The following is a 22015-nucleotide window of genomic DNA, read 5'->3' as shown; positions in this document are numbered from 1 at the left end:
ATCCCACCACTGCACGCCAGCCTGGGCTGGGTGACAGAGTAAGATCCTGTCTCAAAAAGAAAAAATTCCCAGCTGGGCATGGTGGCTCACACCTGTAATCCCAGCACTTTGGGAGGCTGAGGCCGGCAATCAGCTGAGGTCGGGAGTTCAAGACCAGCCTGACCAATATGGAGAAACCCCGTGTCTACTTAAAACACAAAATTAGCCGGGCATGGTGGCGCATGCCTGTAATCCCAGCTACTCAAGAGGCTGAGGCAGGAGAATCTCTTGAACCTGGGAGGTGGACGTTGCAGTGAGCCGAGATCACGCCACTGCACTCCAGCCTGGTCAACAAGAGAAAAACTCCATCTCAAAAAGAAAAAGGAAAAAAATATCCCTTCACAGCAAAAATACAACAGCCTAAACAGGCAAGTCTTGAGCTGCGGGATGAGCTTCCCATTACCAGGGCTGACTCCATGTCAAGCCTAAATACTGCATGGCCCAAAGATATCTCATGAAAGAGGAATTGTTGCAATGCTCAAAATAACAGCTTATCATGAACGGTGCACTAAAGAGGAAACTGTAAAATAATACCAAGATCAGCTAAAGTTAGCTAATGCTGGAGGTGACATATACCTGGCATGGGCTGTTCTCCAGTAAGCCTGAATTATTTAACAGCAGGATGAGAATTTTTTAGTCTGTTTTCTCAGTTCTTCCACCAGGGCATGCAAAAATGTTCCTGGGGCAGGATTTAAAGTCTGCCTGTCATCATATATAAAGTGGGACAACTGATAAATTATATTTTCTTATTTGGGAGGAATCCCACTTCTGTCTCGCCCATATATTCGCTTGTTCAACAAATATGTATCAAGCAATGATTATGTGGCAGGCACTCAACTAACCTCAGCGAGCTGTGCCCAAGACATTCATCCTTGTCCTCAAGAGACTCTAGATGAGGAGCAGGATAAATAAGCAATTCGGATCCCAGGCAGTAAGTGGTGCACAGGGCTAAGAAGAGGTTCTGGAGGGCGTAGGCAAAGGGGCACCTTGGCTGAGGGCGGTGGCTCACGCCAGTAATCCCAGCACGTTGGGAGGCCGAGGCAGGCAGTTCACCCGAGGTCAGGAGTTCAAGACAAGCCTGGCCAACGTGGTGAAACCCCGTCTCTACTAAAAATACAAAAATTAGCTGGGCGTGGTGGCACACGTGTATAGTCTCAGCTACTCAGGAAGCTGAGGCAGGAGAATCACTGGAACCTGAAAGCCAGAGGTTGCAGTGAGCCGAGACTGCACCATTGCACCCCAGCCTGGGGGACAGAGCAAGACTCTGTCTCAAAAAAAAAAAAAAAGAAAGAAAGAAAGAAAAGAAAGGGGCACCTTATCTAGTGCTGAAGAGAAAATGGGAAGGTTTCCCAGATGGGATGGGATTTAAGTGGAGGCCTAGAGGGTGCCCAGGAGCCAGCTGGGGAGAAGGGACCACGGGTCAGACTCCATGCAGATGGACCACGTGGTCAAGGCTGGAGGTGAACACGAAGATGTGGCATAGTCCCCACCATCCAGTGTGGCTGGAGCAGAATGTGACTCGGGTGGCACATCAATCATGGAAGGCCTTATAAGTAGGGAAACCACCGGGTGTATCACCTGAACCAGGAAGTGTTTAAGAGTGACACATTTACACCAGGAAAAATTATATATACCAGGGCTGTCTCAGACAAACCAGATGTCGTATGGTCGGACCCTCTATTAGATGATGCAAGAGGGAGTTGAAGCTTCATGGGTGATGGGAAGTCCCTAATGGGTTTTTGGTTTTTTTGCGTGAGATGGGGTCTCGCTCTATTGCCCAGGCTGGAGTGCAATGGTGCAATTATGGCTCACTGCAGCCTTGATCTCCTGGGCTCAAGTTATCCTCTTGCCTCAGCCTCCCGAAGTGCTGGGACTACAGGCATGAGCCACCACAGCCAGCCCTGATGGGTTTTAAACAGAGGAATAACATGGTCAGACTTGTACTTTGAGAATCACTTTGGACCCACTGTGGAAAATACGCTGGACTGGGGCCAAGATAGAAGGAAGCGAGACCAGCAAAGGTGCTGCTGGAGAAATTCACGGAGGAGGCAGTGAGGGCTCAGGGGTGAGTATGCATGTTTGGTGAGGGAAGGCGTTCTTAAAAATAGGTAGGGTCAAGAGATTTAAATTGAAATCTGAGAAACTGCACCAATCAGACTTGGAGGAGGGATTAGAAAAGGGGGATTGGGAGGAGAGGTGAGAGGTGGGGGAAAGAGCCAAAACTGTAACTGGACGTCCAACTTGGGTGACAAGAGGAGAATGTCAGGCCACACGGAGCTAGAGACTTGGTGGGAACATCTGTCGGGGAGAGGGAGGGGACAATGGAGCTCACTTAGATTCACACTGGGCTTGCTGACTTAGAGGTGTCCAGGAGCAGCTGGATTTAGGGGCCAGAGTTCAAGAAGAGGGCCTGGGCTGGGAAAGGGGGCTTGGGAATTATCCCACCGAGTGGCCCCGGGACCGGGCAGTGGTGGGGACATGCGAGGGAGAAGTTTCCATGGCCAGTTAGGACGAACAGGCCGCACGGCATGGATGAAGAGGCCAAAGACGGCGAGACGGGTGGCCTTGAAGGGTATCACCTGATGAGGGATGGGGGGACCGAACAACGCAGCTCAAGGCCCTGCCCAGGAAGGCACAGGACCCCCCTGAAGAGCGGCAGAGACTCAATCACTGAGGCTCAAGCACAAGGCTTTTCTCATTTCAGATACACACCATTCAGGGCCTTTTTCTAGATTTTGGCACCACAGAAACCAAACCTCAGAATAACCAACTTAGTCAGGCTAATGCATTCCTGGCTGTCTGAACAACCTGAGGGGAAACGCTTCTTGTATCCAATTCTGAGACATTCAAAACTATCGTTTCAAGCTGGCTTGAATCTGATTGGGAAAAGGAAGACTGAAGTTCTGCCGCTGACGCTTCCAGACCAACAGAGGTTCCCTGTACCTGGGAGTTCTGGATATTCACAGGCAACTCACACAGGAGCCAGAGGTAATAGAATTTATTTATCATGAGGTAGAATTGAAGGGGCCTTTCTTTCTTTCTTTTTTTTCTTTAGAAACAGACTCACTCTGTCCCCTGGGCTGGAGCATAGTCGCACGATCATAGCTCACTGCAGCTTCAACCTCCTGGGCTCAAGTGATCCTTCCACCTCAGCCTCCTAGGCAACAAGGACCACAGCACAAGCCACCATGCCCAGTAAATGTTTTCTTCTTTTTTGTAGAGACGGGGTCTCACTATGTTGCCCAGGCTGGCCTCGAACTCCTGGTCTTAAACGATCCTCCCACCTTGACCTCTCAAAGTGCTGGAGTTACAGGCATGAGCCACTGCACCTGGTCGAAGGGGCCTTTCTTTATGATACAGCTAAGTGGTCACCCATATAATATTAGATGAGATGGATAGTACAAAAGGAAATTGCCCAAGTCCTAGAAGAACACAGAAGCGGCATCAACATCCCTTCTTCCCTCCTTTATTCTGCATCATAAAAACATCGCGTGCTTTCTAGATACAAGCCCAAGTTTCATGTACAAAAGCAAACCCTCCCCAAAAGAAACAAGTCATAGTGTATAAATTATTACAAGCAAAACCCATTACAATAGCCGGGCTCAGTGGCTCACGCCTGTAATCCCAACAATTTGGGAGGCCAAGGCAGGCAAATCACCTGAGGTCAGGAGTTCGAAACCAGCCTGATCAATATGGAGGAACCCCGTCTCTACTAAAAATACAAAAATGAGCCAGGCATGGTGGCAGGCGCCTGTAATCCCAGCTACTCAGGAGGCTGAGGCAAGAGAATCACTTGAACCCAGGAGGCAGAGGTTGCAGTGAGCCGAGATTATGCCACTGCACTCCAGCCTGGGCGACAGAGTGAGACTCTGTCTCAAAAAAAAAAAAAAAAAAAATTATATTAACCCACATATTTCCCAAAGAGAGCTCAGACTCTCAAACACTTCCATAAGCCCAAATCCTGCTTTCCATTTCTCTACAAGCTCTTTTTTGGAGGGGAGAGCTCTAGGCCTCTTGCATTTGGCCAGGTGTTCAGGGGGCATGCTGCAGCTTGGAATCCAGCAGTCATTCGTATCCAGGCATCGCATCCCCTCGTAAGACCTGTTCTCAGGTGGCAATGCCCCAGGCATGGGCCGCCTGCAATCAGAGCTAGTGAGTTCATTTCTGATCACTGTGTAATTATCCCATTACCAACACACGCTGAAAATCAAGAATAACCGGAGAAAGGCAAGACTCCCTTCTTTGTTCCTCATGTTATACATGACTAAAATCTGGACTATAGTCGTCACCACCAGACTTGTTTGCCCCTCAACACCGGCTAGCAGTTGAATCAAGGAGGATTTTCACACCGTATAACCACCAAATAGCAATGAAAAAATCGCTCCTGAATACCTGCCCCCAAGGGAATAGAATAAAAACCACAAGGGCATGATCAGGAGCTATCAAAAAGTGTCCCAAGACTGGGCACAGTGGCTCACACCTGTAATCCCAACACTTTGGAAGGCCAAGGCGGGCGGATCACCTGAGATCGGGAGTTCAAGACCAGCCTGACCAACATGGTGAAACCCCATCTCTACTAAAAATTAGCCAGGCACGGTGGTGAGCACCTGTAATCCCAGCTACTCAGGAGGCTGAGGCGGGATAATCGCCTGAACCCAGGAGGCGAAGGCTGCAGTGAGTCGAGATCAAGCCATTGCACTCCAGCCTGGGTGACAGAGCAAGACTCTGTCTCAAAAAAAATAAGAGTCCCAAATACCTGCCCCCAAGCGAATAGAATAAAAACCACAAAGGCATGATCAGGAACTATTAAAAAGAGTCCTGGGTAACCAGCCTGGCCAACCTTGCAAAACCCCACCTGTACTAAAAATATAAAAATTAGCCAGGCATGGTGATGCACACCTGTAGACCCAGCTACTTGGGAGGCTGAGGCAGAAGAATCGCTTGAACCCAGGAGGCAGAGGTCGTAGTGAGTCCATTGCACTCCAGCCTGGGCAACAGAGCAAGACCTTGTCTCAAAAAAAAAAAAAAAAAAAATCCTGGATAAATGGCCCAGCATGACCAACGGAGACAGTGGAATACGGCAAGAGCCACACTGAAACAGCGGCTATGGTTTGGTCATTCTGGCTGGACTCAGCTACACTGTGGCTAGGGAACACCTGGGTTTGAAGCTCCGGGACATCATCGGGCAAAGCACACTGGGCTTGTCCTGCCCACACACACCGTGACCGCCGGTATTCACCATAGAAACTAGATGCTTTATTCATAGGATTTTTCTCTGCCCAGTAAAGCTCTCAGAGCAAAACACAGGCTGATCTGAGCTTGAGAGAAAGGGATTCCTATCCTAGGATGTGAACATGGGAAGGAGACCAGGCCCAGGTACCTGAAGCTTACACCCGCCTAGTCTTAGATTTCTTGATGGATTCTGGGCTTGCCTTCACCTGAACACCACGCCATTCAGCCTGTCCCGTCTCCTAAAGTGTAGAAGGCTGGAGATTATATGATACAGCCTGCAGGACTCTGAGTGGGGCTGTTCAAACCAGCAAGAAGGACTTCTCTGGCATGAGGGAAAGCAATACACCTGTCTCTCTCCCAGATAAAAGGAAGAGGCGAGCTCACAGAACAGACGTGGCAGGAGCTCCACCTGCAGCAGCCAACCTCCCCCTTGTCTGAGTACTGGAGCCCTCAGTTGTCCCAGATACCAACGTGAGCCCAGGAGAAAGATGACAGCCCTCTAAAAATGCAAGAAAACACATCGAACATTTCATTTTATAGGAGAGAAGTGGAGTCATTCTCAGGCAGGTTAGTAACTTGGCACTGGTCTTCATGGCCCTGATGTAATATACTTCGTTTTCTCCTGAAACCCCTGAAACCTTCCTAGATTATCCAACAGCTCTTAGCAAGACAGAGGCTGTTAGAAATATGCAGAATCCCTAAGTAGTTTGGGGGCACATTCCATTTTTCTAGACAATTAAAAAAAAAAAGAGTATATTTGACTAAGGTGTCCACCAAAAAGTCCCAAACAAATCAATAAGGGTTAATTAGTAAACCTCAGTTACCTCAAGATCTTACTAAGCCATAAAATCCACTGCCAATAATGCCTTGTTGGAGTTATGAAAACAAAACAAAATAATTCATAAAGTAGTAAGAACTATTAAAGTAAAATCATTAAAGTTCATTCATTTGAAGTGGACCATCAAGGGACTACTTGAAAAGGACTACTACTACTACATCAGCTGCCACCAGCTCTATCACTAAAATACCGTATTTTTTCAAGTTACATAGACATGGGCCAGGCGTGGTGGCTCACGCCTCTAATCCCAGCACTTTGGGAGGCCGAGACGGACAGATCACAAGGTCAGGAGTTCAAGACCAACCTGGTCAACAAGATGAAACCCCGTCTCTACTAAAAATATAAAAATTAGCTGGGCGTGGTGGCAGGCACCTGTAGTCCCAGCTACTCGGGAGGCTGAGGCAGGAGAATGGCGTGAACCCGGGAGGCGGAGCTTGCAGTGAGCCGAGAGCTCGACACTGTGCTCCAGCCCGGGCGACAGAGCGAGACTCTGTCTCAAGAGAAAAAAAAAAAAAAGTTACATAGATGTGATTTTTCACTAAGGCTGAAAAAAGTATTCTATCTAATTATTCATTGCTTACTAAAAATTCTAAAAAACTCAACTTAGTTTATTAAATCACTATGACAACAGGATCCACCCAGAGTCATGTTTCTGGTGGAAAAGCTACTGTGGTAACCACTTATTTACAAAAGAAAACCTGACGAGAAAACCCAACATATACAATCAAAGTCCTAAGAAGCTGAAAAAACAGTTTTTCTAATCTCAGTATTTTCTGCAACCTAGAAGTTAACAAGAACTCTATTTTTGCCTGTGTGTGTGTGTGTGTGTGTGTGTGTGTGTGCACGCGCGCGTGCATTTTCTCTTCTGATCTAAGACTGAATCACTTTCTGGCTTCATTCAGAATCCACTGAGGCCCGGTGGGGAGTGAGGTGTGCAGTTTTATGCACTAAGAAAACCACAGCGGTGACTCATGTCTAATATGTGCCCTGCATGTTGTCAAGAAAGGCTGTGGAAAAGTCAGGAAACAGGACTTGGCTCTGGTTATCGCGTGGATTTCCCCATTTTTCATAGTAACTTGGAAAATGTTGCTACCCAACATTGGAAAATGTTACTGCGCAGTGTTCACAGGTGTCGGATAACCCAGTTCTATTCTGGGAACTTTGAATTCCGTGGCCCCAGGCTCCCAACCTCACCTCCTTGTGTTTGGTTTTCTCACTCTTGCCTTTTACTTATTTTTTTTTTTTCATAGGGGCAGAAAGTAGGGGTGAGTATTCATGAGATCATGGCTGTCGAGTTTTGAGGAAAATATATGGTAAAGTCATTACAGCTTATAAAATCTCCCGTCCCTGGGGTTTTAAAAGGCAGGAGGGAATGCCATTCATTTGAAATGATGAAGTTTGAAACGGATGACCTCTCAGACACCTTTCCGAATGTGAGGTCCAAAAGAGACAGGGAAGTTCATTCAATAGGGAAAGTCAAGCACCAATGTTGAAACAGGCAGCTGCTCTTAAGTGTTCTGTGAGCAACGGCTTCGGACACACCACGCCCGCGGCTGAGGCCTTCCACCTACGGCCACTCTCGGCTGAGGCCTTCCATCTATGGCCACTCTGCAGGACATCCCTCGGCAGGGGTGGACGGTCACTCCCCATCTCCCACCACGTGGGGGTCTGCAACTCCCAGACACACCCAGCAATTGGGACCTTTGCTCAACTGACTGATCAAGTGTTTTCTAGTAATACCTTCATTCGTTTTAATACTTTTTAAAAGATTTCATTTTGGACTAGCAAATCAGAAAACAAATTTAATGCTGATCACTGGCAAGGATGTGATAAGAAGGTCATGCTCACACATTGCTAGTTGGAGTGCAATACATAACTTTTTTTAAAATAAGAGAGAGTCTTGCTCTGTCACCCAAGCTGGAATGCAGTGCATGATCCTAGCTCACTGCAGCCTCAAACTCCTAGGTTCAAACAATCCTCCCACCTCAGCCTCCCCAGTAGCTAGGACTACAGGCATATGCCACGGTGCCCAGCTAATTCTTTAAAATTTTTTGTAGAAATGAGGATGTGGCTATGTTGCCCAGACTGCTCTTGAACTCCTGGCCTCAAGTGACCCTCCCATCTCAGCCTCCCAAAGTGCTGGGATTACATGCATGAGCCAGATGCCCAGCCCATCTCCATCTCTAATCAGTCAACAGCTGGCCAAGCTTTCTTCTTTCACAAGGCATGGCCGCGTTGCAATCATATGTTTTGATGGCATGTTCTCTGCCTCATCTGACCTGCTGGACTGAGGCCTACCAAGTAATTCATTCTCCTCCCACACCCTGGGGATCCATATTCATTCTTGCTTACTGCATCATCTGGCAGGGCGAGGGCTTCTTTTAAAGAGCATCGAGGCCAGGCGTGGTGGCTCACTCCTATGAGCACTTTGGGAGGCCAAGGCGGGCCTCTTGAGGCCTTGAGGTCAGGAGTTCGAGACCAGCCTGGCCAACATAGTGAAACCTCATCTCTACTAAAAATACAAAAATTAGCCGGGTGTGGTGGCAGGTGCCTGTAATCCCAGCTACTCGGGAGGCTGAGGCAGGAGAATCACCTGAACCCAGGAGGCGGAGGTTGCAGTGAGCCAAGATCATGCCACTGCACTCCAGCCTGGGTGACAGAGTGAGGCTCCATCTCAAAAAAAAAAGGCAAAAAATAATTATTACTGTTATAAAGAGCATAGAGATGCCCACTACCCATTGGCCTTCCACATAAGAGTGTAGCCACTCCATCGTAGGACCTCCGTGTTCCTTGCTTACACAGCTCCCCAGATGGCCAGCCTCAGGCCTCCCCCAGCCCTCATTTCTGAAGGAGCCAGGAGGTAGAGGAAACACTAGGAGGCTTGGAACTCAACTGTGGCTGAACCCCAGTTCCCAGGCCAACAGCCCAGGGCCAAGCCATCTCCCCACCCCAGCCGGAGCCCCAGAGGCTGCCCTCTGCAGAACCCTGAGCAATTCCCCTGGCTGGATGCCACCTAAACAACTCCTGGTTACCTCTTGCTCTGTAAGGGATCCCGCCTCTGTTTTCTTTCTCTGGAACCTGTTTTCTCTGGCACAGCAGTACCCCAAAATTCCTTGCTCTCTTCAAAACATGACATTGACAGTCTGTTCAAACCTCCCTGGAGCATCACCCAAATCCACAGTGTAGTTCTCCTGTTCTTTGTCTCTCTCTCTCTCTGTCAGTCTCTTTTTCTGTCTTACATACACACACAGATGGAAGAAGACTCAGAAGGTCATAGGGTCCATCACCCTGCGTCTAGGTAATAAAAATAATATTAACAGCTAATATTTTTTGAAAACTTGCTATATGCCAGGCACTGAGCTAAGTTCCTCCCATGGATGTTCTATGAGAGACAAGTACTGCCACTGTCCCCATTTTACAGATGAGGACACAGAGGCTTCGGGGGCTTGAGGAACCTTGTCCAAAGTCCCACCATTAAACTGGGATGCAGGCCCAAGCAGTGTGACCCCGGGCCCCCAGTGACATTAACAACCACCTCCATGGGTCTCAGCCGTCTACAGCATCGCTAGCACCGGAAGGTTTTTAGGGAGTCTACCAACAACACGATCAGACACACCCAAGGCAAAGCTCATTTTTGGCAGAACATCCCCTGGAAAGCTGGGAGCAAAGGGGACGCCCTGGAGTAAGCTCAGCTGAACTAATAAGGAAAGGGCAGAACCCACCGGAAAAACAGAACTTCACTCTTGCTGGAAACTGACACAGAGTATGGCAAGTGAGTTCTGCTTCTCTCCACCGCCCAGTGCTGGTCAGAGCCCTCCCTCCGGTGCTCAGCAAGACCCCGGCCTTACAGCAATTCCACTCTGCAAATGAAGCCCTTCACCGTGAGCAGCTTCCCCAGGGCACAACTGTGGGATTTTTCTGCACGGACTCTTGGCCTGGCCCCATCCGACAGTTTATAAATGAAGGCCTCCAGCCGGAGCTGCAGCAGAGCAGAGACAGGAGCAGAGACTCTTGAGTCATCCAACCCCTGTTCTGTGCTACACTCTTTTTCCAACTCTAAATTTTATGTGCAACCAGCAAGCAATCAAGACAGGAAAAACAAGCAAAGTTTTACATACACCGACAAAATGCTGATCTGTCTATTCTATTAATAATACAAAATCTCAGCAAATGCAAATGGCATTACATGCATAATTCCATAAAAAGTTAAATCCACACTAAATGTTTCCACCTGAAGTGACATTTCCAGCGACTTCTCCATTAATATAGTTAACGCTGTTTTTTTAAAGAGATTATTCTGTATCTCCTAAAAAAAAATGTAGATGCTAAAAAAAAAACAAGAATAATATCCAAAAAGTGAATTCTATATACCACCTTTTATTCTGAAATACTGCACGTCGTAGCACAAGACTAACCCACAATCATACAGTTAGAAATATTTCTGCCCACAGTCTAATGCGAATGGTTTTTCGCTTTCTTTTTTCTTTTTTTCCAGGTCTCAGTGTAATACTAGCGCTAAAGGAATAATAATCAACCTCAGATTCAGAACATATGCCAAACTGCTCAAACTGAGGCTGAAGGATCACTTGAGCCCAGGAGGTCGAGGCTCCAATGGGCTGTGATTGTGCCACTGCACTCTAGCCTGGACAACAGAGCGAGACCTTGTCTCAGAAAAAAAGAAAAAAAAATAAGCCATCTCATTATCAACCATGTCTATCTTTTTTTAAAAGAAGACAAAAAAAAAAACCGTAATTTTAATCCACTTCCGTAGGGAAGTGACTTCTTAGCACTGACTTTAGAATAATGACACAAAATATCTTGAAGTAGGACCTTGAAAAATAGTCATGAACATGTAACATGGAAGAAACAAGTTTCAGAAAATATAAATACAGGGGGCCAGGCACGGTGGCTCATGCCTGTAATCCCAGCACTTTGGGAGGCCAAGGCAGGTGGATCACCTGAGGTCAGGAGTTTGAGACCAGCCTGGCCAACATGGTGAAACCTCATCTCTACTAAAAAAAAAAAAAAAAAAAAAAAATTAGCCAGGCGTGGTGGTGGGTGCCTGTAATGCCAGCTACTTGGGAGGCTGAGGCAGGAGAATCGCTTGAACCTGGGAGGCGGAGGTTGCAGTGAGCCAAGATCGTGCTACTGCACTCCAGCCTGGGCAACAACGGCGAGACTCTGTCTCAAAATAAATAAATAAATACAGAATACATATATCACCAGCAAATACTCCAAGATACTCAAGGAAATGGCTAGCGGATGTCCTAAGTCACTTTGTTTTTAAAAAGAAATATCACATGCATTTTAAGTGATATTAATAGACTGGAAACCCTTTGGAAAAAGGCAGCTGCAATCTTCAAGAAAAGGAAAGTTAATGAACTAAGAAAGGTGGCCCTGACTATAACAATCAGACACATGAAAACAAGAGGAAAATCTATAAACATGGGAAGGTAACAGAATCCAACTGGGAAACATAACGGATCTATAAAAGAAAATCAAAGAGAGTCAACTAGATTTTTTTTCCCGAAGAAATTCCAAATGAGTGTTAAATGGAACCTTTTGAAAACAGAAAAGAAACTCATTCTCCATAATTTATTTCCTTAATTTGAACTGAATTTGGCCATCAAGCAAGATCTGAAAAACCTCAAATAAAACTATGTCTACACAGGCCAAGCCAAATGGAGAATTAAGGCAATCAATCATTCAACTAATCAAGGCAAAAAGCTAGGACACTATGACTAAGAAACAGCGTGTCTCAAGGAAACGATCCAAATTCAAATTAATGGGAATAGTTGCTACATTTTCTTCAACACTTTGCCTAAAATATTCCAAAACAATGATGAAAGCTCATCAGAACATTTTCAGAAAGGTGCCTACAAGTAGGCATTAGTGTTAAATTTATTCCAACAGCGAGGCTCGAGAAAACTGTAAAAAGTTTGAAAAATGCAAATTGCTTGTACAAAACGTACATCTCCCACTGACTATGAGAAATTCAGACACGACAGATAACATGGCAGATCAGAAACTTGAGCCAGGTTCCTCCCAGCCAACCACTCTCCCCAGCTATTTTTCCCTAAAACCACAGAGGAAAAAGATAATTTCAAAGATGAAACATGTCACAACTAATATAGCTACTGTACACAAATGCTGTCTTCTTTGTAAACTCACTTTACTACAAGATACCAGGTTTTTGCAACACAGAAAGTTTACTGCAATTGTCATCAGAAAATATTATAAAACATCCAAGACTCAGCAAAACTAATAAACGCATGCCTCCTATTTTGCCACCTCCATTCCTTCTATCTCCTCTTTAGAGGGAGGAAATTTCAAATTAAAGAACTAAACTACACATTTATTAGATTATGGTTTTCAGATTTTTGGATTTCAGAGAGCTGTACAATTTTCCCAACTATCAGGCAACTGGATGAGAGTTGCTAAATCTTAATTTTTCAAGTAAGGTCAGTACATCCAAACTACCATACTGTCACCACCATTTCATGAGAGAAAAGATATCTCATCATTAGAAAACAGGAAAGACCCTCATTTTAAGGTGAAAAAGGGATAAGCCCTTCCATTTAATACATTTGGATTTCTAAAAACCCCACTGCATTATCTTTCTCATTTTACTGCATACCAGTGACAAATTCACGGCAGGTAGGCCCAAGCTCCTCATCTCCAAACTGTGAAAATATGGCTAACAGACTTTTTTTCAAACAAACAATGGCAAAGTTTTGGTCTGAAATATATGGCATGACAATGGAATGGAATATTTGAAATCAGAACTATCTCAAATCCAGAGATTCAATATCCACAAACACCAGCAAATTAGCAACTTCTCCTTCAAACCCACATTTCTCTGTCCTTCCATAATTAGCATCACCATCATCATCACCACCAGTACTATCATCATCACCACCAATGTCATCATCATCATCACCATTATCACCACCATACTCATCAACATTATCACCATCATTACCATCATCATCACCATTGTCATCATCACCATCATCATCACCACCACCAGTACTATCATCATCATCACCAATGTCATCATCATCACCATTATCACCATCATACTCATCATCACCATTATCACCATCATCATCACCATTGTCATCATCACCATCGTCATCACCACCACCAGTACTATCATCACCAATGTCATCATCATCACCATTATCATCATCATACTCATCATCACCATTATCACCATCATCATCACCATTGTCATCATCACCATCATCATCACCACCACCAGTACTATCATCATCATCACCAATGTCATCATCATCACCATTATCACCATCATACTCATCATCACCATTATCACCATCATCACCATTGTCATCGTCCCCATCACCATTGTCATCATCATCATCACCACTGTCATCATCATCATCACCATTATCACCATCATACTCAACATCATCACCATTATCACCATCACCATCATCATCACCACCACCAGTACTATCATCATCATTCCCAATGTCATCATCATCACCATTATCACCATCACACTCATCATCACCATTATCACCATCATTAACACCACTGTCATCGTCACCATCATCCCCAATGTCATCATCATCACCACTATCACCATCACACTCATCACCATTATCACCATCATCATCACCATTGTCATCGTCACCATCATCACCACCACCAGTACTATCATCATCCCCAATGTCATCATCATCATCACCATTATCACCATCATCATCATCACTGTCATCATCGCCATCATCACAAAATATACACCCCAGAGAAGAGAACAGGGCCTGACTTCTCTCTAACACACTGATAAAGTTTGGATATTTGTCCCTGCCCAAATGTTATGATGAATTGTACTCCCCAGTGCTGGAGGTGGGGCCTGGTGGGAGGTGTCTGGGTCATGGGAGCGGATCCCTCACAGCTTGGTGCTGTCTTCCTGACAGTGAGTTCTTGCAAGTGTGTGGCACTCCCCTTCCCACCTCGCTCTCACTTGCTCCTGCTTTCACCATGTAACGTGCCTGCTCCCCCTTTCCCCTCCACCATGACTGTAAGCTTCTGAGGCTTCTGAGGTTTCTCTAGAAACCAAGCTGATGACAGACCATGCTTCCTGTACAGCCTGCAGAACCATGAGCCAATTAAGCCTCTTTTCTTGATCAATTACCCAGTCTCAGGTATTTCTTTACAACAATGCAAGAACAGCCTAATATACACACCATTCTGCCTGGACCCACACTGGGGCTCCCAGAACCTCCCTATATGAATAAAACCCAGAGTGGGTGAGGGCAGAATCTTAGTTCCACCACGAGACAAGTGGCAAAACGCAGTACAATGTGTTCATGAACCCTTTCCAGGGACAGAAAGACCCGGGAGGGCCAAGCACAGATGCTCCAGTGATTCATCTGAGAGAAGCAGAGGGAAGGGGCTAGAAAACTCAGTACCAAACACCCCACTTCACCACGGCCTCCCTCCAGGCATCTGCTACAACTTACGACTGGTTTCCTTTTTAATGGACACCTGTTCCACTCTTTTTTGTTTTTTTTTTTTTTTTTTGAGATGGTGTCTTGCTCTTGTTGCCCAGGCTGGAGTGCAGTGACACGATCTCGACTTTTTTTTTTTTTTTTTTTTTTTTGAGATGGCGTCTCACTCGTTGCCCAGGCTGGAGTGCAGTGACACGATCTTGGCTCACTGCAACCTCCGCCTCCAGGGTTCAAGTGATTCTCCTGCCTCAGCCTCCCGAGTAGCTGGGATTACAGGCATGTGCCGCCACGCCTGGCTAAGTTTTTTTTTTTTTTTTTTTGTATTTTTAGTAAAGACAGGGTTTTGCCATGTTGGCCAGGCTGGTCTCGAACTCCTGATCTCAGGTGATCTGCCCACCTCAGCCTCCCAAAGTGCTGGGATTACAGGCATGAGCCACCGCACCCAGCCCCACTTTTCTCTTTCTAGTTGCTGTAAAGAGGGGCAACCAGCACACTGGGCCAGGCTAGGCGAAGCGGAGACAGGGGACAGCTTCCCCTCTATTCATCCCATCAACAGTCATCAACGCCACCAGCTCACACTACAGGTGGGGTTGCAGGAGGCACCAGGAGATGAGGACTGTGATAAAAGAAAAGCCCCATTTGCTGTAAAATGGTGGGAAAAGAACACATCTGTGTTACTAGAGCCCTGGTCTTCAATATTCTACTTTGCCTCTCTGGCCAGTTGTCACCTGAGAAACCAGCCCACGCTGATAGACTCAAACCTCAAGCAAGACTGGTGTAAAGACATCAGCGGATGTTCTATCCTTTGTTCAAAGTCATTATTTTGATTCTTGACTTTGTAGCTACTATCAACAAGAGGAGCATATGAAGCCAGGTAGGCTTGTCTGGGCACGGTGGCTCATGCCTGTAATCCCAGCACTTTGGGAGGCTGAGGCGGGCAGATCACCTGAGGTCAGGAGTTTGAGACCAGCCTGCCCAACACGGCGAAACCCTGTTTCTACTAAAAATACAAAAAAATAGCCAGGCGTGGTGGTGGGTGCCTGTAATCCCAGCTACTCGGGAGGCTGAGGCAGGAGAATCGCTTGAACCCAGAAGGTGGAGGTTGCAGTGAACCAAGATCACGCCACTGCACTCCAGCCTAGGCAACAGGAGCAAAACTCCATCTCAAAAAAAAAAAAAGAAGCCAGGTAGGCCATTGCTATAACTTAGAATAATCATTTACAGTACATTTCTACTGGAAAACCCTTTTTTTTTTCCATCGGCACAGGGCAAATGAAGGGTGAATGCAGTGGCATCTCATTAAGGCACTCACAGGGCACTCCTGCCAGCTCCCACTCCTGTGCTGGGAGCCGCCTGACCCAAACGCCGACCATCTCGGCCACAGGAACCTGTACAGTGATCAGGGAGCTGCTTCTGCAGGACCACACAGATGGGAACCAATGTGGATCCGCATGGTGGAAGCACAGCCTAAAGCTCTAATGTTTCAGTTCTTTTTTAAGGAAAAGTCAGAAACTTCTGAGCTCAGAATCTCCGCATTCTGCCAAGCCTTTTGCCCATGGAATAAGAAAACATGACATAGAGGGCTAGTCGAGGTCGTCCCGTCCCAGGGATGGTTAGTGGGCACCCAGGCTGGCCCAGGTACTCCCTGAGCCAATGTTTGGTGAGTTGATGTGATGGGAGCCGATGGGGTGGGCTCGAAGCTTAATCCATTACAGAAGCACAATGGATTTTTGAGTACCTATTTCCATGTGAGGTGGGATCTGTGAAGACAGGAAGAGTGTAGGCTAACCATGCACTCTCTAGAAACATCACTGGTACACACGACCACCCCAACAAGTCCTCATCCTCTGCCGCCTTTGGCAATTAGTACAAAGTCAAGAAAAGCCAAGAGCACTGGAAATACCTGCAGAGATTGCCCAAAAATAATAGATAAAAGAGGGCAGAGTGAAGAATATCTTTCAAGACAGAACTGAGGCTCCACAAAGCTCAGGTCGCACCTAAGGTCTAGAATGACTCTGCCTCTGGTCACAACATTAAACGTGTGTCATTCCTGCTAAACGTGTGTCATTCCTGCTAACAAAGAACTAATATCTGTTGTCAAATACATTCTATATATGCCCCAGTGCCTCATCACACTGGATGTGTCCTTCATTGATCTGTGAAACAAACAACAAAAATTGATCAATTTTGTTGATAAACTGCGCAGGCCTTCAGAGAAGTCCTTTTTTCTGTGCATTGCTTCAGCTCTGTGAGACACATTTATTACAAGGAGACAGAGTTGTGTCTGTCTTGAGCAGACTCTGAGAGTAATGGGGGGCTGGGGCTGGCTTTTCCTGTCAACAGCTTCGGGAGGTAGGGGGTGAACCGTTCTAAGGCCCTGCAGTTTCACCCCTGCACTGTATTATCTTCAGACAAGTGCACCAACTGGATGGCCTCACTTAGAAGACACACAGAGAGATACACACTCAAGAAAATACACAGAGTTACACACACACACAGAAAGAGACAGAGAAAGAACAGGAAATGGCATTTCTGCCTTGTAACCATCATCATCTTGTTCAAAATTGCTAGCAAATTCAATTAATCAAGAAATTATTTGCCAGTAATAAGGCAGGCAAACTAATCGGATGAGAATTATGGGGAAGTGCTAAGAAAATAAAAAGTATGTATCAAGATTTCAAGTAATACAGATAAACAAAATGTGTGATATCCATACAATGGAATATTATTCAACCATAGAAAGGAATGAAGTTCTGAGCCATGTTATAACATAGAGAAGCCCTGAAGACATCAGGGTACCAGTGAAAGAGGTCGGGCACAAAAGAACAAATATTTCATCATCCCATTTCTGAGGTACCGAGAATAGGCAAATTTACAGACAGAAAATAGATTCAAGGTTACCAGTGGTGAGACAGGAGGTACTGCGGAGCTACCGCTTAATGGGTACAGAGTTTCTGTTTGGGATGATGAAAAAATTTTGAAAACAGAAAGTGGAGATGATTGCATAATGCTGTGGACGTACTTAATGTCACTGAACTCTACAAGTAAAAATGGCTAAAATGGCAGACATGGCGTTTTATATATTACCACAATTTAAGGAGAATTAATAATATACCAAAAACACAGAATGGTACTCTTTAAATAAGTGAACTGTATGATCTCTGAATTTATACCTCAATAAAGCTATTTTTAAGAAAATTTTTCAGCCAGGTGTGATGGTGTCAACTTGTAGTCCTAGCTACTCCAGACGCCAAGGCGGGAGAATGGCTTGAGCCCAGGAGTTCAAGAGTACCCTGGGCCACGTAGCAAGAGCCTGCCACTAAAAAGAAAAAGGAGAGATTTCAAGTAGCACAGGGGGCTTCCTGACCGCCCTGTCTAGAACAGCATGCACCTGCTTCCCCTCTATCCTCTATCACAGCCGTTATCACAATGTGTAACTTATTCATCTGTAGTTATTTTCAGAGCCCAGAGCCCACTTCCTCTCCCAATCATGAGTGTAGGCGCCAAGTCCACCGTAATAGGGACCATGAGGGGTCTCGGTGCCTGCTCAAAGGTGGTGCTGAATACACGATTACAGAATGAGGGGATAAAGTAGGTAAATAAGGAATGGAGAAGGTAAAAAATGGACAAAAACCGGGTGCAGTGGCTCACGCCTGTAATACCAGCACTTTGGGAGGTTGAGGCAGGCAGATCATTTGAGGTCAGGAGTTCAAAACCAGCCTGGCCAACATGGCAAAACTCTGTCTCTACTAAAAGTACAAATATTAGCCAGGCATGGTGGTGCACGCCTGTAGTCCCAATTACTATTCGGGAGGCTGAGGCAGGAGAATTGCTTGAATCCGGGAGGTGGAGGTTGCAGTGAGCTGAGATCGTGCCACTGCACTCCAGCCTGGGCGACAGAAAGAGACTCCGACTCAAAACAAAAAAAGAAAGAAAGAAATGGACGAAAACCATAAAAGAGGAAAAAGACGCCTGTACCACCTGACAAGGAGGCATACGGGAAAATGCCAACACGTGGGCACATCACAGACCACGTACTGTTTGCAGCATCCGAGAGGAGAAAGCGGGCCTTGCACGTTGCTACTCGCGGAGTCAGCAAACTTTCCCACACCTCCGCTGGCCACACCCACCTGAACCTGAACCACCCCCACCACCACCCACACAACGTGCACTGGAAAGAAACAATTCTCAAGGAAAAGACTGGAGATGCACCCACCTTTGGTTCCAATATTTTCATGACTGTGCCGTGCAGAATCATAGTTGTGGTGTCTCAAACACAACATTGAAAATGAAAGAGTCAGGCCAGGTGCGGTGGCTCACGCCTGTAATCCCAGCACTTTGGGAGGCCGAGGCGGGTGGATCACGAGGTCAGGAGATTGAGACCACCCTGGCTAACATGGTGAAAATGGCGAAACCCCGTCTCTACTAAAAAAATGCAAAAAAATTAGCCGGGCATGGTAGCGCGCACCTGTAGTCCCAGCTACTCGGGAGGCTGAGGCAGGAGAATGGCATGAGCCCGGGAGGCGGAGCTTGCAGTGAGCCGAGATCGTGCCACTGCACTCCAGGCTGGGCAACAGACCGAGACTCCGTCTCAAAAAAAAAGAAAATGAAAGAGGCCAGGCGTGGTGGCTTATGCCTGTAATCCCAGCACTCTGGGAGGCCAAGGTGGGCGGATCACGTGAGGTGAGGAGTGAGGGGTTTGAGACCAGCCTGGCCAACATGGTAAAACACCGTCTCTACTAAAAATATAAAAATTAGCTGGGCGTGGTGGCACACACCTGTAATCCCAGCTACTCAGGAGGCTGAGGCAGTAGGATCACTTGAACACAGGAGGTGGAGGCTGCAGTGAGCCAAGATTGCACCACTGCACTCTAGCCTGGGTGACAGAGTGAGAGTCTGTCTCAAAAAAAAAAAAAAAAAGAGTCAGCCAACCACATCCTTGAGGAGGAATTTGTTTTCATTTTTCCCAGGATATTTGTTTCCCGGCGGGGAAGTACCTAGAGCTTGAATCATTGTAAAATGCTCAAGCAAATAACCTATTTGGATGATGCTGGTCAACTTGGACCACAGCTGGAAATGGGGAAGTAAATCTCCTCCTAGTAATATTCAATCAACCAGCTCAACCAGCTCTTTCTCCATCCTTGGATGAAGACTGTATTGCAGGAGCTGGTTACTCCCTGCCCTCAGGGTCTCAGAGAGGCTTCCAGAAGAAGGGGCTACCATGAAGTAATGGAGGAGGCAGCTGGAGAGAAGGGATCTAGAGTCAGAGAAGACAACGCTGTGGCTCAGCAGAGCAGACAGGGATGGGGGAGAAGGCAACCATGGGGGCGTTCCCAGAGACGCTTCAGTGAGAAGGAAACTTCTAGCTTGAGGTAGGGGATGGTGAGGAAAGAAATATGAAAAGGAAGGCTGGTATGATTTCCTGGAGTTCCCTTCCCCTGACAGTGGGAGCTTCTGGGTTTTAAGCTGGGGCTGGGTGACAGGATCCCATGGGCAACTGAGTCCAGTCCCTCACGGCGGCTCTGCCCGCCCTGCCAGGCCTTCTGCCCCGGGTTCCTCAAGCCTGGGCTGAAAGAAGTCATGGACAGGTCTGGCCACGAACACAGGGCATGAGAGAGGCTGGAGGGTGGCTGTGCAGGAAGATGGAGATGAGAGGGGCATTTTACAGTATAAGGAGGGTGATAGGCAGCAGGGACAGAGGAAGAGGAGAAGGCAAAATGGAAATTGGCATGGGGGTGGGGTCTGAAGGAGCAGGACTCTTGGAAGTGAAGCAGAGGGAGCCTTCCCTAGAAAGAAAGCAAGTCTGCGGTATCAAGATGTGAAGCAGTGACGTCACCCTAGGTGGCCTCGATCTCCGCTATAAAAGGTCAGAGAAAATAGGGAACAAGTTGTACTGTAAGGGAAAGAGCTGGAATAGCCCACATAAGGACAACTGGAGGCACAGACTTATTACGCAGCAACGGAGGAGGCCCAGGGAGATTTGGACGCATGACTTTACAGAGAGTTCAATACCTTGATTTTTTTTTTTTTTTTTTTTTTTTTTTTGGAGACAGAGTCTCGTTTTGTCACCCAGGCTGGAGTGTAGTGGCGTGATCTTGGCTCACTGCAACCTCCGCCTCCCCGGCTCAACCAATTCTTGTGCCTCAGCCTCCCAAGCAGCTGAGACTACAGACTTGCACCACCATGCCCAGCTAATTTTTGTGGAGGGTTTGTTTTTTGTTGAGACAGGGTCTTCCTATGTTGCCCAGGCTGGTCTCGAACTCCTGAGCTCAAATGATCCACTTCAGCCTCCCAAAGTGCTGGGATTACAGGCATGAGCCACCACATCTGGCCAACAGCTTAATTAAAAAAACAATAACAATAAAAAGCTTTTGCCAGATATTAACTAGTATTTTCTTCTTGTTTTATGGGTTTTTACACTGAACTTTCTAATACCTGGAATTTGTTTTGGTGTTTGGCGTGACATGATGGTCCTGAACCAGGGAGGGAGCTGTTTCCCCAGGGGTATCTGGAAACAAGTCAGAAACAAACTTCCACAGGGTGGGAGTCAGGGAAGCTGAATGTCCGGAGCGCACAGCACAAACCTGAGCAAGGAAAGATCATCTTGGCTGTGGTGCCAATGGAACTGCCACTGAGAAACACAATGAGTTGTTTTTTTCCCAACGAGCCAACTGCTAATCCCAGCACCATTTGATTTATGCACCCATTCAATCCTACACGCGACAAGAAATGCTGAGTGTCTCCTCAAAGCCCAGTCCTCTTCCAAGCAGCACTGGTACAAACAAATCAGATGCTCGCATTTGCCCTTTCTCCCGTCGATTTCAAAACATTCACATAAAAACGCCATTTAAGTGCTCTGAAATTCATAAACAACTTTAAAGGGCTGGCAAATTATTGCTAAGCAGAAGTCTCATTGGTCCTGATAAGAAGTACTTGTAATAAATGTTTAACAACGCATGCCAATATTAAAGCTAAGTGTTTGTTCTTGTAAAGCAGATTAAACAATATGACCATGTCATGCTGATATCACGGGTTTGCTCAACAAACTCCTGTCTCATAGATACTGGCTCCAGCCAACTTCGGTCTAACCCTGTTGACTGTCACTTGGCATTCCAAATGTATGAGGGTCTTGATTAATGACGTTTCACTGGTTTCACTTATAGAACAAGACAATTTCAGGTGTTAATTGTCCTATCTGTTTATACCTGCTAGACTGTGGCTAATTTTTAAGACGGGCGCTTAGTAATGTGGGCATTGAGTCAATACACAGAAAGTCTAAGCAAACAGCGGAGTTTTCTCGTTAGTTCACTGCCTGTCTCTGGACTGAACATGGTGCATATTACAGCTGTATCACTGTGTCACCCATAAAGAACATGACTCCGAGGCTCGCTGATGAGTGCAACTGTTTCCTGGGCATTATGTCTGC

The 22015-nt window shown here is 46.4% G+C and overlaps 2 protein-coding genes across 8 annotated transcripts in view; one reads left to right on the top strand and one right to left on the bottom strand.

The window, feature by feature from the left end:
* Positions 1-22015, bottom strand: part of CAMK1D (calcium/calmodulin dependent protein kinase ID) — a 486590-nt gene that overhangs the window by 408950 nt on the left and 55625 nt on the right. The gene's annotated exons all lie outside the window — the stretch shown is intronic.
* On the top strand, positions 1695-14267 carry LOC134807029 (uncharacterized). Its single transcript, XM_063780438.1, has 3 exons — positions 1695-2104; positions 2905-3027; positions 10605-14267. The coding sequence occupies exon 3, from the start codon at positions 12874-12876 to the stop codon at positions 13912-13914; it is 1041 nt and encodes a 346-aa protein (XP_063636508.1). The 5' UTR covers positions 1695-2104; positions 2905-3027; positions 10605-12873; the 3' UTR covers positions 13915-14267.

Source organism: Pan troglodytes, chromosome 8 (genome assembly GCF_028858775.2).
Source record: "Pan troglodytes isolate AG18354 chromosome 8, NHGRI_mPanTro3-v2.0_pri, whole genome shotgun sequence".
In the NCBI taxonomy this organism is placed as follows: Eukaryota; Metazoa; Chordata; class Mammalia; order Primates; family Hominidae; genus Pan; species Pan troglodytes.
This window is presented reverse-complemented; position numbering and strand designations above follow the sequence as displayed.